Below are 17086 nucleotides of genomic sequence, written 5' to 3' on the forward strand. Positions count from 1 at the left end.
TTGTTGACAGTTCACAGACTGTGCAGCAGTTCCATGATATTGCGTCCGGCTCCGTCACGCATCCACCAGTGCGACCGGATTCAGCGAGTCAGACGTTGCCCACTCCGTTGCCGTTTCCTCATCAGTTTCGGATGAGGAACCCTCTGATGAGGACGTTGCTGAACAAGACGATCAGCCCCCAGCCCTGCTATCCATCCAGAAGATGCTGAAGAAGGAACGCTGCCCAGTCAGGCTGTGGATGAGTCTGGTAGGGACACTGTCATCCGTGGATCAATTTGTGTCACTAGGAAGACTACACCTCCGTCCTCTTCTATACCATCTAGCTTTTCACTGGAAAAAGGACAAGACGCTAGAAGCGGTCTCGATCCCGGTTTCTGGAAAGATAAAGTCTTGTCTGACTTGGTGAAAGGACTATATCAACCTTAGAGAGGGTCTTCCCCTGACTGCTCAGACTCCCAACCACGTTCTCTTCTCGGACGCATCGGACGTAGGATGGGGTGCGACATTAGACGGTCGGGAATGCTCGGGATTATGGAACTCGAGTCAAAGGACAATGCATTTCAACTGCAAGGAGCTACTGGCAGTAAGTCTGACCTGGAAAAGCTTCAGGTCTCTCCTTCAAGGCAAAGTGGTGGAGGTGAACTCGGACAACACCACGGCTTTGGCGTACATCTCCAAGCAAGGAGGGACCTACTCTCTGACATTGTACGAGATCGCAAGGGACCTCCTCACCTGGTCAAAAGGTCTAGACATATCACTAGTAATGAGGTTCATCCAAGGCAACTTGAATGTCATGGCAGATTGTCTCAGTCGGAAGGGACAAATAATTCCAACAGAATGGACCCTCCACAAGGATGTATGCAAGAAACTTTGGGCCACCTGGGGCCAGCCAACCATAGATCTCTTCGCAACCTCGATGACCAAGAGGCTCCCAATATTTTGCTCACCAATCCCGGACCCAGCAGCAGTTCATATAGATGCCTTTCTACTAGATTGGTCACATCTAGATCTATATGCATTCCCTCCGTTCAAGATTGTCAACAAGGTACTGCAGAAGTTCGCCTCTCACGAAGGGACAAGGTTGACGCTAGTTGCTTCCCTCTGGCCCGCGAGAGAATGGTTCACCGAGGTACTTCGATGGCTAGTAGACGTTCCCAGAACACTTCCCCTAAGGGTGGACCTTCTACGTCAGCCACGCGTAAAGAAGGTACACCAAGGCCTCCACGCTCTTCGTCTGACTGCCTTCAGACTATCGAAAGACTCTCGAGAGCTAGAGGCTTTTCGAAGGAGGCAACCAGAGCGATTGCTAGAGCAAGGAGAACATCCACCCTTAGAGTCTACCAATCGAAGTGGGAAATCTTCCGAAACTGGTGCAAGTCAGTATCCGTATCCTCGACCAGTACCTCTGTAACTCAAATAGCTGACTTCCTCTTATATCTGAGGAAAGAACGATCTCTTTCAGCTCCCACTTTCAAGGGTTACAGAAGCATGTTGGCATCAGTCTTCCGTCACAGAGGCTTAGATCTTTCCATCAATAAAGATCTACAGGACCTCCTTAAGTCTTTTGAGACCACGAAGGAGCGTCGTTTGGTTACACCTGGTTGGAATTTAGACGTGGTACTAAGATTCCTTATGTCAGACAGGTTCGAACCGCTACAATCAGCCTCCCTGAAAGATCTCACCTTAAAGACTCTTTTCCTGGTATGCTTAGCCACAGCTAAAAGAGTCAGTGAGATTCATGCCTTCAGCAAGAACATCGGATTCTCATCCGAAACGGCTACATGTTCTACAACTTAGTTTTCTAGCCAAACACGAGCTGCCTTCTCGGCCTTGGCCAATATCGTTCGATATTCCAAACTTATCGTATGGTTGGAAATGAACTAGAAAGAGTCTTATGTCCTGTAAGAGCTCTTAAGTTCTTTTTAAAAACCTTTACGAGGCCCGTCTGAAGCTTTATGGTGTTCAGTTAAGAAACCATCTTTGCCTATGTCAAAGAATGCTTTATCCTATTTTATCAGACTGTTAATACGAGAAGCTCATTCCCATCTGAATGAGGAAGATCAAGCTTTGCTGAAGGTAAGGACACACGAAGTTAGAGCTGTCGCAACTTCCGTGGCCTTTAAACAAAATAGATCTCTGCAAAGTATAATCGACGCAACCTATTGGAAAAGCAAGTCAGTGTTCGCGTCTTTTTATCTTAAGAATGTCCAGTCTCTTTACGAGAACTGCTACACTCTGGGACCATTCGTAGCAACGAGTGCAGTAGTGGGTGAGGGCTCAACCACTACAATTCCCTAATTCCATAACCTTTTTAATATTTCTCTTGAAATGTTTTATTATTGTTTTTGGGTTGTCCGGAAGGCTAAGAAGCCTTTCGCATCCTACTTGATTTGGCGGGTGGTCAAAGTCATTTCTTGAGAAGCGCCCAGATTAGAGGTTTTGATGAGGTCCTGTTGTATGGGTTGCAACCCTTGATACTTCAGATCCTAGGGGTCGCTCAGCATCCTAAGAGGATCGCGAGGCTCCGTAAGGAAGACGTACTTAAAAAGGCAGAGTAATTGTTCAAGTCGACTTCCTTACCAGGTACTTATTTATTTTATGTTTGTTATTTTGAATAACTGCTAAAATGAAATACAAAATACTTAGCTCATAATAATGTAAACAAGTAATGCTGGTCTCTACCCACCCCCCTGGGTGTGAATCAGCTTATATAATCACCGGCTAAGTTTAATATTGAAAAATGTTATTTTTATTAATAAAATAAATTTTTGAATATACTTACCCGGTGATTATATATTAAAGGACCCTCCCTTCCTCCCCAATAGAGACCCAGTGGACCGAGGAGAAAATTGGTTCTGTGTTTACATTGAGTACTGAGTACCTGCTAGACAGATGGCGCTGTTGATGTACACCCCCTACCTGCATAGCGATCGCTGGCGTATTTTGAACGTAGAGTTTTCTGTCGAGCAACAGAGTTGCAGCTTATATAATCACCGGGTAAGTATATTCAAAAATTTATTTTATTAATAAAAATAACATTTTTCCACTAAAACTATATTTATATACATTGTGTACTATTACTGTTGCAGGGGGAAAACAGGATTCCAAAGATATTCGTTGGTGGTTTGTCAGAGGGTATAACAACAGAAGTCTTGAGAAATTACTTCCAACCTTATGGAACAATTGTGGACTGCATTTCAATGGTAGACCTCAAAACAAAGCGCCATAGAGGGTTTGGCTTTGTTGAATTTCAGGATTGGGAATCCACAAACATGGTATTAGCAGATTCTCCTCATAGGGTAAGTATTGGCTTTCATTAAGTTGTAATTATGACCAACATGGTAATATTTTTCTATTGCTCACATTTAATCCCCTTTATTTATAAAAGGTCTTTCAAATTTAATATATTTAACATCAACAAGGAAAATTTTATGAAACATTCTAAAATAAATAAACCAATATGTATAAGGTAGAATACTTAGTTAATTTTAATAATTTGTAAAATTAGCTGTCTTTAGGTAATTTGTCTCTTATACTTTTATTCACAGATACTGGGATGTCTTGTAACAGTTGATAGACCAATGCCACGTGACAAAAAGGACCCCCAGACTACACGTGGTGGTGGAGGTGGAGGTGGAATGGGTGGTGGAGGTGGAGGTGGAGGTGGCAACAACAGCGGTGGTGCTGATGTAAGTGAATTCTTTCTTTATTTTTAGGTTGAAAAATTACAAAATGGTAATAAAAAGGTGGCTTTGAAATCAGATGTTTAAGATGATGAAAGTAACAGAAAATATGCCATAATATTTATTAAACCCAGTGTACAAAAGTACAATCCACTTATGAAAATAGAAGCAGCTAAGTAAATCAGGAATACATTGTTAGAGAGCTCAACCTTTACTTCCATATGTATTTACTATATCTTGTCTGCTTTATATTATTATTATTAGTAGCCAATTAACAACCCTAATTTGAAAAGCAAATTGCTACAATTTGAAGGTCTCCAACAGGGAAATGACAGAGAAGTAATGGATATACAGTACAATAAAAGAAATGAAAATAGAAATACGAAATACTATATATTAAGATCAGTATCAATGTTAAATTGATAAGTCATATATAAGCAATGAAACGAGACTCATCAAGTTGTTCATCAGAATAGCCTTTGCTGCAAGTTTGAACTTCTGAAATCCTACCGATTCAATTACCAGATTGAGCAGGTAAAAGTTAGAATTTACTACAGTATATTCTGTACTTAGTACTTTGTACTAGATAATACAGTTTGGGAAGATTGAATGCAAAGGATGATCAGAATTATGAAAAATGTTATGCAACCTGCACAAAGAACTAACTGAATGATAGGGTAAGAGGTCAATATCCAGGTCAGGGATAAGGAATCTATTAGAAAGAAAGTTTTGTTCCAACAAATCAAGATGAGAGGTAGCAGCTGAAGACCAGATACGAGAATAATATTTAAAACATGTTAGAATGAAAGAACGCAAAGATTTGTCTAGGGTAGATTAATCATAAAAAATCTACAAGGCTTTCACAAGATGCCAATTTTTTGTACCATTGATGAAGAAAAAGACAAGATGTGTTTTTCTAAAATAAATTTGCAATTAAGAAGCACACCTATAATATTAAATGAGTTGTATACAGTTAAAAAAACATGATCAGGGAGATCTGGACATTTAGGAGCCGCTGTTCCTGACATAACTTGCAATCATACTTCGAGTTTTATTTGGGTTCAACTATATCCCTAAAATTTGCACCATGCACTCATTTTAGCTAGATTTTTATTGAGGGATTTAACAACTACAGGTTTATATTCAGGAGATGGAATTGATGCAAACAGAGTAGCACCATCTGTATATGAAAGAAGCTTGTTTTCAAGGCCAAACCACAAGTGAAGCTTGTATGGTATGTAAAGTAATGGGCCTAGAACACAACCCTCTGCTGTGAGAGATTATATTCTTGTAGTCGCTATGGTGCCCATCAACAACTACTATTTGCTACTAATTCAATAATGATGCTGAGAAAAGACCCACCTTCTGCCATCTGTTCAAGTTTGAAAACTAGGGTCTTATGATTAACATAGTCAAAGGCATTACTAAACTCGAAGCCAATCATACAAACTTCCTGACCACAGTCAGAAAATTGTAATAGTGTTTCATTTGTGCCAAGGCCTTTGCAAAACTGCAAACAAGGTAGATAGAAAAACTGATATGGTAAGTGCAAAAATAATTGCAGATGGTGGTACACTAAGATTATTAGAGAAACACATTTTATGTTAATATTTACAATTCCTTTTTCATTCATACTATGCCTGGTTTTAACTCATGAAAAGGGTACAATGGCTAGTGGCAAGAATGTACATGTTATCTAAAAATTATAGAATTTTTTAAAAGTAATGTACAGTGCCGTAAACAGTATAAGAAAACTAACGAATAGATAGTTATCAATTGAATATACGTTAAAAGCAGATGTCCTATGTTGGATACATAAAAAAATTAGAAAAATTGGTTGATATGATAGCTTTATATGCACAAAATCACCTAACCCACCACATATATGGTGTGTGTGCAGTAATCTTTATTTGCCTTATCTGAAATCTTACTATCTTTAAGAATGGTGTAATAAGATTGAAGTACTGTACGGCAGCAGTTTGAGGGAAGTATTTCAACTAATTCTGTTTGCATAATGCAATTCTTCTTATGACTGATTAAAGTCTTCTTGCAGAGTGTAGGGTGGCTGTGAGAAAATTTTGAAGCATTAAAAAATTTAGCACACAGAAATTTTTATAAATGTTTAAGTCATGTGCTTGCCGCTTGCATGAACCAACTGTCAGCGCTTTACTGAATAAATATGGTGTTATTTACAGTATTGCTTTTAAAGTTTGAATTTTAAGGCAAGCCTCTTTTCCTATTTTGATTACATTCATGTCATAAAGTACAGGCATGTTGATCTCTCGTTTCCAGTTTCACCGGCTTGAAGGATAAATGCCTTCTTTCTCATGTAGAACCTTGGTTTGTCAGGTCATTCTGTGAAAGTTGTGAGTAGTGCCGTTTTTCAACAGTCTAGATTTAAGTCCTTTTCCCTTTTGCTTTTAGATTATCATTGCCCTCTTTCCTTGGTCATCGTGGAGAGATGATTTGGACTTTATCTGTTTTCAAACATTTTTGTCAGGTTGACATTGCTCTCAAGAGACTGAATATGTTATAATTCAATGTTCAAGAATCTATCATGGCTTATTTTCTATTGCTCGTTCAGCTTCAAGAGAATATGTTCGTAACTTTTTTTGTGTGATAAGTAGGCTTTTCTCCTGTACTGTACTTTTGCTGTAGATGGAATGTAATTCTGTTAGGATATAGTTTTTTCATGAGAGGATTCTTTCTGTTCAAGGAAAATAAATTAATTTTATTTAGCTTGAGACAGCTCTATTTTCTTGGGTTCTTTACTTCCAAGGCTTGATTACTGTTCTAAGATTGTACTCAAAATTATTCTGTGCAGGGTGATGGGAGGATGTTTAAAACAGTAAACTTTTCACAGAGTTACACTAATAACTTCTGAAATAATTCTTAATGTTACAAAGTCATAGACTAGAAGTTATTTTTAGCTTGCTGAAATACAAGAACCATCCGCATAAAACTAGGTAATGTACACCAAAACAAAAGCTAAAGGTGTTTGTCTATTGTCTAAGAATATTGGCATTCATATACTCTACTCTCTTTCACACTTCCAGCTGATAATTCTCTGTTATTTTAAATAAGGACAATTAAAGAAAAGCAGAAATTACATTGGAAAAAAGTGATGCACATAAGATGCTGGTACTACCAGAGTATTCCTGGGAGTGATTATCTTAACGAAAGCAAAGATTGAGTGGATGCCGATTTGAAAGCCTTGAATCAATGGATTTGCCACATGCATACAGCATTTTCTTACCCCTAATAGTTATTTAGGGATTTTTCTTTGGGTACATTTCATTAACAAATGAAATGGGGCTTTTATATTAGAATTTTGTTTTCAAACAAACTACTTTCATTCTTGGTTGTGTTGATTGAACATGCAAGCTCTTTTAAGTTCTCTGCCATCTCCATGTACTTTAATGGTATCCTTTTCATGCTTGGAGATTTTAATTCATAGTTAAACATCTTTGATGAATAGCTGTTTTACTTGTTCAACTTCATTTGAAATTCTCTTAAGGTTTGGTTTTTTTATTTCTATTCCTCTATTAAAAACTGTAATTATTGAATTACATACTTCTTCTTTAGGAACCATCCAAGATGTTCGTTGGTGGATTGAGTTTTAGTACAAATGAACGGGCCCTTCGAGACCACTTCAGTGCATTTGGCAAGGTTAAGGAAGCAAAAATTAATCGTGATGGGAAGGGGGCTTCCAAAGGTTTCGGTTTTGTTATCTTCACTGACTCCTACATGGTGGAGGATGCAATGGACAGTGGGCCTCATGAGGTAAGACAATTGCATTTGGAGTACTGCATGTTTATCACAGTAATGCTGATACTGTAGAGATTTGTTCATCTATGATAAATCATTATTGTTTTATAACTACTCGTGGTTATGATACAAAATACTTTTCAAAATAGAAAGTAGTAGATGATTAGTTACCTTTATTTATTGTAAATGATGTCTGGTCGCATCATAATCAACAAAAACTAATGGCCCAGCACAGCTTGACTGATGGGATCTAGTTAATGTTTTTTACCTTATTCTGTTATGTTCCCCTCCAAGGATAGAGTAAGTGCAAGGGTGGTAGACAAAAAGGTTACTTTTCCTTTTTTGAGTTTGTAAATCAAATGGTTTGTATTTGAAAACATCGTTTGTTCAATTCAACCTGATAATCATGAGTTACTTAAATAGCCACTGAGGCTGGGCAAATGAGAGCAATGGTATTCCAGAAGAAGGCCCGCACTGCAGCGAGGCATCACTTGAAGGATTTGGTAAGTCAAGGTTAGGTCATTCTTATTCCTTATGCAGTAGAGGGTTCACTGCAAACAAAGTCATGTTGCCGTAGATAGAGAAAATAGATTAAGGAAAAATTAATATGACGAGTCTCATATGTACTCTCTTAAAGCACTTATGGGAATTGGTAGCAATTCACTCTCTTCTGCTGCGGGTAGTGCCAGGATAGCAACGGGGATAGAGTTGATATGTAATGGAGCAGACCTTTCCGTTTTGGTTACAAAATTCTGGGCAAAGGACAAGCCCACTAAAGTCCTGCCTTTTACTTGGGAATAACATGTAATTGGATGCATAGCTCATTTACCCTCATAGATGCCAAGGCCAGCAAGAACATTTTACTAGTGAGGTCTTAAGTTATCCAGGTACTGATGAAGCCGAATCCATGTGTTGTGAGACCAGGAGGCCGCCTTTAGGACATTTGTAAAAATATTTGGTATAGTACTGTACTTTGATCAGATTTGGGAATAGGGCCCTGAACTGAAGTCCTTGTTTCCCCAGAAAAAAACTCAAGTATTTGTATAGTTACAAATGTATAAGAACATGGGAGTTAAGTACCATGCAGGTCCAGCAAGGTTAGGAAGTTGCTCTTTATGATGCAACCTCTCACTGAATTGGAATTTTATTAGGAAAGTGATGGGTCTCAGAAAGCCATTGAAATGCACTGAGTCTGTTATGAGTTTTCCTTAGGGGCGATAAAGTGTTGGCTGTAGAGCCATTCCTTAGAGTGTAATTTACTTTCTTCTCCAGTGCTTGGAGCCGGGTGGAGTACCAGACATAAGGCTGAAACTTGATGGATGTACACAAGATAGGAGGGGGAAGAATCCAGGAAGGGGAGGCAATAGCCCAGGCTAAGAAATTCTACCTAGGGCTGTCTTAATGTTCTGTCAGGCTTTTCATTTCCCCTTGGGAGAGCTCTCTACCCTGGATAAGGTTGAAGGAGTCGGAAGAATGTTCTCACAATATACCACCTCTTCCCGGGTACTTTTTGTTAGTGGTCAAGAGCTCATTGCAGTAAAAATTAACAGGCAAACAGAGGGTTCCTATGCTTACACTCGGCAGGGATTGGTTAGATGTCCTGGATTCCTTCGTATGGGGTTCCTCTAATGATGAGACTTCAGTTTTTCAATATTAATCTTACCCGATGATCATGTAGCTGTCAACTCTGTTGCCCGACAGAAAAAACCTAAGGTCGGGATACGCCAGCGATCGCTATACAGGTGGGGGTGTACAACAACAGCGCCATCTGTCGAGTAGGTACTCAGGTACTTCTTGTCAACAAGAACCAATTTTTCCTCTGTTGTGCCACCGGCAAGACCTACTTGGATACGCTGTTGTTTCTGGAGTTGTTTTCACGCATTTGGTGATGTATTCGCTCTAGATTTTAGCTTTCGCTATTCAGGAACTATTATCATTAGCTTATCAAGCTTTTTGATTAGATTTGGATTAATTGTTGATGAACTTTGCTAGATTTTGGATTCCCCCCTTTGGCTAATTCAAGAATTCAAGATGTCGGACCATTCTCAAGTCCCTAAGTACAGGCAGTGTAGCGCTAGGGACTGTTCTAGGCGTCTTCCGAAGGCCTCTATAGATCCTCATACCGTTTGTTCCAATTGTAGGGGTAAATCCTGTCAATTGGAAGATCGATGTGAGGAATGCGCTGGGCTTTCGGAATTCGATTTTAATGAATTCCTAAAGAATGCACGTAGGCTAGAGAAGGATAGGATCAGGAGGAGTTCTTCTCGCTCGTTTGATTTTTCCTCTCCCCATGCCCCTCAACCTATTCCTTCCCCTGTAGTGGTGACTCCCGACCCTGCTACTAGTGCTCAACCCTCCATGGCGGACATGATGCGTGCCATTCAGGCTCTTGGTGACAGAGTGGAGTCATTAGCTAATGACCGGAATCAACTTTTGGCCGATGTCAAAGAGTTGAAAGCGAAAAGTGCAGTGGGAAGTGTAGTGAGTGCAAGTGCGGTGAGAAGTGTCAGTGTCAGTGTTGCGCATGAGGGTGCATCTGTTCGTGCCAGTCGTCCTCCCAGTCCGGGACCTCTTGCAAGCTCCCAAGCCCAGGGGAGAAGCAATGTCGAAGGACCAAAGGGTTCGACAGGCCTTGATCAGCGTACGGATGTACCCTCAGTGGTTGCGGACGTATCTGTCAGAGATCGTCCCATCCACAAACAGACGAGTGAGCCCATTCATTCCTCGTCTGTGGAAGAAGTTTCTAGGAAGAAACGTTGGACCAAGGTCTCACGACCTCTCAAGCGCAAGGTCCCTTCCGAGCGAGTCCAACGGCCCAGGTGTAGCCACTGGGTCAGTTCGGACTCGCCGCAGTCTTCCGAAGACTGCACACCTCCCAAGAGAGGTAGAGTGGTTCCGCAGCAGGCAATCACTCTGTCTGTTGCCGCACCAACCACGGTAGACCCTAAGTGGTCCATGCTGCAGACTATGCAGTCTCAGCTTGCTTCCTTCATGCAGGAGTATCGTGCTGAGAAGGTTGACACTGCACCTGTTAACCTACAACCTGCCACGGTTGTGCGCTCAGCAGATACTGCGGCTGCCTGCTCCCACACTCCACCTGTGAGAGCTCCACCACCGATGCGCAGTCGACCCTGCCAGACGCATGATCATACGGCACCCTCCGTTGACATGCGTGAGCTACCGCATCAGCAGTGGGAAGGTGCTGTCAAGCTGCCGTGTTTTGACGCAATGCGGCAGTCTCCGCAACCCACAGCAGTCCCTCCCACGCACCAGCACTCCGCCTTTGTTGTTGCCAGCTCGCAGACTGACCAGCAGCGGCATGATGTTGGATCCAGTGCAGCTACGCATGCACCCGTGCTGCCGGATTCAGCCGTTCAGCTTTCTGCTCCACCTTTGCCACTTCCTCCTCAGCTTTCGGATGATGGAGTATCTGATGACGACGAAGCTGCGCATTTGGACGATCCGCACTCCGACATAGAAGAACCCAAGTCTACGCCTCCCTCCTTAGACTTTAGGAAAGTCCTTGCCCTGTTTAGGGAATTGTATCCGGAACAGTTTGTGTCTGCAACCCCGCGCTCACCTCCCTCCGAGTTCACTTTAGGCATGCAGTCAGCAGCTCCTGCCTTTACGAAACTCGTACTCGCGCGCTCATCCAAGAGAGCTTTGAGGGTACTGGGAGAGTGGTTGCAGTCCAAGAAGCAACTGGGGAAGACTGCCTTCATCTTTCCGCCTACCAAGCTTGCTTCCAAATCTAGCGTCTGGTATGCCACGGGAGAGGAACCCGGCTTGGGAGTTCCTGCCTCTGCCCAGGGCGACTTCTCAAGTCTGGTTGACTCTCCCCGCAGGCTGGCTATGAGACGATCTAAGATTTGCTGGTCCTTTTCTGACATGGACCATCTGTTGAAGGGAGTTTTTCGTGCTTTTGAGATCTTCAACTTCCTCGACTGGTGTTTGGGAGCGTTAAGCAGAAAGACCTCCCCTTCGGATAAGGACTCTGCCTTGCTTATCATGTCTAGCATGGACAAAGCCATTCGGGATGGGTCTGGTGAGCTTGCGGCTTCGTACGTGTCTGGAGTGCTTAAGAAGAGAGATCACCTTTGCTCCTTCTTGTCTGCGGGGATCACACCATGCCAGAAGTCGGAGTTGATGTTTGCTCCGCTTTCCAAGTGTCTCTTTCCGGAAGAGCTGATCAAGGGGATTGCTGCCTCGTTGATCCAGAAGGATACCCATGACCTGGTGGCGTCTTCCGCACGTAAAGTCACAGCTTTACCTTCCGTGCCTAGACCTAGGATGGACACACCAGCATCTAGGTTCATCCCGCCCTTTCGTGGCAGAACCTCCAGCAGAGGAGGTACCCGTGCCGACAGTCATCGTGGCAAAAAGAAGAAGGGTTCCAAGTCCTCAAAAGGCAGAGTCTGACTGCCTACCTCTCCAGACAGCAGTGGGAGCCAGGCTCAAGAACTACTGGCAGGCTTGGGAGAGCAGAGGTGCAGACGCTCAGTCTGTGAAGTTGCTAAGAGAGGGGTACAGGATTCCGTTCTGGCGCAATCCCCCTCTAGCAACTACTCCCATCAACCTCTCTACCAACTACAAGGAGGAGGACAAGAGGCTAGCCTTGCAGCAAGAGGTGTCTCTCTTGCTACAAAAGGGAGCGGTAGTCATAGTCCGGGACCATCAATCCCCGGGCTTCTACAACCGTCTCTTCCTGGTAGCGAAGAAGACAGGAGGCTGGAGACCGGTGCTGGACGTCAGTGCTCTCAATGCTTTTGTCACCAAGCAGACGTTCACAATGGAGACGACGAAGTCGGTGCTAGCATCGGTCAGGAAGGAAGACTGGATGGTCTCGTTGGACCTAAAAGACGCGTACTTTCATGTCCCCGTCCATCCAGACTCCCAACCTTTCCTAAGGTTCGTCTTTGGAAAGGTCGTTTACCAGTTCCAAGCCCTGTGCTTTGGCCTAAGCACGGCACCTCTTGTGTTTACCAAACTGATGAGGAATATTGCCAAATTCCTTCACTTGGCAGACATCAGAGCCTCCCTCTATTTGGACGACTGGCTTTTAAGAGCTCCGTCAAGTCGTCGCTGTCTGGAGAATCTCAGATGGACTATGGATCTGACCAAGGAATTGGGTCTCCTGGTCAATATAGAGAAGTCCCAACTCGTCCCATCCCAAACCATTGTCTATCTAGGTATGGAGATTCAGAGTCGAGCTTTTCGGGCTTTTCCGTCGGCCCCCAGAATCAGTCAAGCCCAAGAATGCATCCAGAGCATGCTGAGAAGGAACCGATGTTCAGTCAGGCAGTGGATGAGTCTAACAGGGACACTTTCATCGCTGGCCCAGTTCATCGCGTTAGGGAGACTCCATCTCCGCCCCCTTCAGTATCATCTAGCTGCTCACTGGAGAAAGGACATGACGCTAGAAGCGGTCTCAGTTCCTATATCCGAAGAGATGAGGTCTGCGCTGACGTGGTGGAAGAACAGCATTCTTCTCAAGGAAGGTCTACCATTGGCTGTTCAGACCCCCGACCACCTTCTCTTCTCGGACGCATCGGACATGGTCTGGGGTGCGACACTGGACGGACGGGAATGCTCGGGCACGTGGAATCCGGAGCAAAGAACACTTCACATCAACTGCAAGGAGCTATTGGCAGTTCATCTGGCCTTGAGAAACTTCAAGTCCCTCCTTCTAGGCAAGGTGGTGGAGGTGAACTCCGACAACACTACTGCCTTGGCGTACATCTCCAAGCAAGGAGGGACTCATTCGAGGAAGTTGTTCGAGATCGCAAGGGACCTCCTCACCTGGTCAAGAGATCGAAAGATTTCGCTGGTAACGAGGTTCATTCAAGGCGACATGAATGTCATGGCAGATCGCCTCAGCCGGAAGGGTCAGGTCATCCCCACAGAGTGGACCCTTCACAAGAATGTTTGCAGCAGACTATGGGCCCTGTGGGGTCAGCCCACCATAGATCTGTTCGCTACCTCGATGACCAAGAGGCTCCCGAATTATTGCTCACCGATTCCGGACCCAGCAGCAGTTCACGTAGATGCCTTTCTTCTGGATTGGTCCCATCTAGACCTGTATGCGTTCCCTCCGTTCAAGATTGTCAACAAGGTACTGAAGAAGTTCGCCTCTCACGAAGGGACACGGTTGACGTTGGTTGCTCCCCTCTGGCCCGCGAGAGAATGGTTCACCGAGGTACTGCAATGGCTAGTGGACGTTCCCAGGACTCTTCCTCTAAGAGTGGACCTTCTGCGTCAGCCGCACGTAAAGAAGGTACACCCAAGCCTCCACGCTCTTCGTCTGACTGCCTTCAGACTATCGAAAGACTCAAGAGCTAGAGGCTTTTCGAAGGAGGCAGCCAGAGCGATTGCCAGAGCAAGGAGGACATCCACTCTCAAGGTCTACCAGTCTAAATGGGAAGTCTTCCGAAGCTGGTGCAAGGCGAATTCAGTTTCCTCAACCAGTACCTCTGTAACGCAGATAGCTGACTTCCTTTTACATCTAAGGAATGTAAGATCCCTATCAGCTCCTACGATCAAAGGTTACAGAAGCATGTTGGCAGCAGTCTTCCGCCACAGAGGCTTAGATCTTTCCACCAACAAAGATCTACAGGACCTCCTTAAGTCTTTTGAGACCTCAAAGGAGCGTCGGTTAGCCACACCAGGCTGGAACCTAGACGTGGTTTTAAGGTTCCTGATGTCAGCAAGGTTCGAACCGCTTCAATCAGCCTCTTTTAAGGATCTCACATTAAAGACTCTTTTCCTCGTTTGCTTAGCAACAGCTAAAAGAGTCAGTGAGATTCACGCCTTCAGCAGGAACATAGGTTTTACATCTGAAACGGCTACATGTTCCTTACAGCTTGGTTTTTTAGCTAAAAACGAGCTTCCTTCTCGTCCTTGGCCCAAGTCGTTCGAGATCCCAAGCCTGTCCAACTTGGTTGGTAACGAACAAGAGAGAGTACTATGCCCAGTAAGAGCTCTTGTACTATTTAAGACGTACAAAGCCATTACGAGGACAATCAGAAGCTTTATGGTGTTCTATTAAGAAACCTGCTTTACCGATGTCTAAGAACGCAGTTTCTTATTACATCAGGCTTTTGATTAGAGAGGCCCATTCTCATCTGAAGGAAGAAGACCATGCTTTGCTGAAGGTAAGGACACATGAAGTTAGAGCTGTCGCTACTTCAGTGGCCTTCAAACAGAACCGTTCTCTGCAGAGTGTAATGGATGCAAGCTATTGGAGAAGCAAGTCAGTGTTCGCATCATTTTACCTTAAAGATGTCCAGTCTCTTTACGAGAACTGCTACACCCTGGGACCATTCGTAGCAGCGAGTGCAGTAGTAGGTGAGGGCTCAACCACTACATTCCCATAATCCCATAACCTTTTTTAATCTTTCTCTTGAAATGCTTTTTATTGTTGTTTTTGGGTTGTACGGAAGGCTAAGAAGCCTTCCGCATCCTGGTTGATTTGGCGGGTGGTCAAATTCTTTCTTGAGAAGCGCCTAGATTAGAGGTTGTGATGAGGTCCTTTAGTATGGGTTGCAGCCCTTCATACTTCAGCACCTAGGAGTCGCTCAGCATCCTAAGAGGATCGCTAGGCTCAGTAAGGAAGACGTACTTAAAAAGGCAGAGTAATAGTTCAAGTCGACTTCCTTACCAGGTACTTATTTATTTTATGTTTGTTATTTTGAATAACTGCTAAAATGAAATACGGGATACTTAGCTTCTAATGTTAACATGTATGCTGGTCTCCACCCACCCCCCTGGGTGTGAATCAGCTACATGATCATCGGGTAAGATTAATATTGAAAAATGTTATTTTCCTTAGTAAAATAAATTTTTGAATATACTTACCCGATGATCATGAATTTAAGGACCCTCCCTTCCTCCCCATAGAGACCCAGTGGACCGAGGAGAAAATTGGTTCTTGTTGACAAGAAGTACCTGAGTACCTACTCGACAGATGGCGCTGTTGTTGTACACCCCCACCTGTATGGCGATCGCTGGCGTATCCCGACCTTAGGTTTTTTCTGTCGGGCAACAGAGTTGACAGCTACATGATCATCGGGTAAGTATATTCAAAAATTTATTTTACTAAGGAAAATAACATATTTCTTCTCCTGGCCTGTTGACAGGAACTGTATTTGTTTGTTAAAAACTTCTTATTGAACATTACGTAGACATGTTAAGGGAGCATTTGAAAAGTAGTTTTCTATTAATAACTCGTGTTTTTTGCATGAATCATTTTGAAATTTTTGGGAAAGTGTTAGTTTATGTATAGCAAAAAGGTCTATATTCATATTATCTTTGCTATCCCCCCTCACTGGTACCCCTGCCACCCAAAAAACTTTAAAAAATAACTCTACTATAGTTTAGTAGACATTTTTTTGAATTCGTTATGCCTGACTTTCCATTTGAAGGTCAACATTATAGTTTTGGGAAATCTGCCTCCAAAGTTTTAGGATGATATTTTTTGCTTGTCTGTCTACCTATTTGCTTTTTGTTATAAATTTTGAGGGTTATATGACAAATTGTTATAAAAGAATAGAGTAATTTGAGACTTCTTTAAATGAATTTTGAAGCCCTTATTTATAAATGACTTTTTATCTTTTCCTTCAACGGCTGTTATGTGTTTGGTGCTATATATCTGATTGATTCCTGTGTTTTGTATTAAGTAACTTACTGTTAATGTTTTCTAGTTTTGGAAGGAGAATGGAGTGAGTATCATGGAAGGCAGGTAACAATTACTTGTGTATTATCAACATAAATTCATAAAAAGAAAGAAAAGCAGACTAGAAAACATACACCATTGGACGTAATTTACGTCTAGTAATTACCAGTTTTTATTCTTTCTATTATTATTTACGTATATGAAGATTTTATTAAATATTAAATATATAGCAATGGAAAAGAAATTTAGTGAGCTATACAAGAATAAGTGTTGTAAAGTCTTATCTTGTTTCAATGTCCAAAAAAAGGGCCTATGTATTGAATGCCAAATCATTTGGTGAGGGGTCGCGCTTAAAGGGCTAAATACGAAATAACAGCACAAGGAAGACAAGCCAGAAGAGAGAGAGAGAGAGACCCCTCTGTTTCTATTTCATACTTTTGCATAGTTTGTGTTTAAAAGATATACATGCATCATAAATATTTTAGTTTGTAATTTGTTGAATGCCAATTAACGTGTGAAGAAAATAAAAGTGTACCGTATTTTTCATGAATAATCTATTTTTAGATTGATGGCCGCCGTGTTGATACAGGATATGCCTCGAAGCGGAATGATAAAAAGCCCAGCAGGGATGCTAGTAGAAACCAGCGGGACCGTCGCAGGAGCCCTGATCGAAATGGAGAAGTAAGTCATTTTAACAAATATTGTTTTATTTCAATATCCTGTCATCTCTCCATTGTGTTTTTAACACACTATAGGGGATGGTGCCTACAAAGTGCTTTGCATAACAGTGTAAATGTTATTTAACCCTTTTACCCCCAAAGGACGTACTGGTACGTTTCACAAAACACATCCCTTTACCCCCATGGACGTACCGGAAGGTCCTTGTAAAAAACTGCTATTTACAATTTTTTTTGATAATTTTTTGAGAAACTTCAGGCATTTTCCAAGAGAATGAGACCAACCT

The 17086-nt window shown here is 42.6% G+C and overlaps 1 protein-coding gene across 3 annotated transcripts in view; it reads left to right on the forward strand.

The window, feature by feature from the left end:
- LOC137634432 (uncharacterized) overlaps positions 1 to 17086 on the forward strand; it is a 59719-nt gene that overhangs the window by 19836 nt on the left and 22797 nt on the right. For all 3 annotated transcript variants that reach the window (XM_068366826.1, XM_068366828.1, XM_068366827.1), the window contains 4 exons: positions 3090 to 3299; positions 3549 to 3689; positions 7269 to 7466; positions 16687 to 16803. In XM_068366826.1, coding sequence (XP_068222927.1) covers positions 3090 to 3299; positions 3549 to 3689; positions 7269 to 7466; positions 16687 to 16803 — 666 coding nt within the window. The remainder of the gene's footprint in view (positions 1 to 3089; positions 3300 to 3548; positions 3690 to 7268; positions 7467 to 16686; positions 16804 to 17086) is intronic.

This window comes from Palaemon carinicauda, chromosome 44 (genome assembly GCF_036898095.1).
Source record: "Palaemon carinicauda isolate YSFRI2023 chromosome 44, ASM3689809v2, whole genome shotgun sequence".
In the NCBI taxonomy this organism is placed as follows: domain Eukaryota; kingdom Metazoa; phylum Arthropoda; class Malacostraca; order Decapoda; family Palaemonidae; genus Palaemon; species Palaemon carinicauda.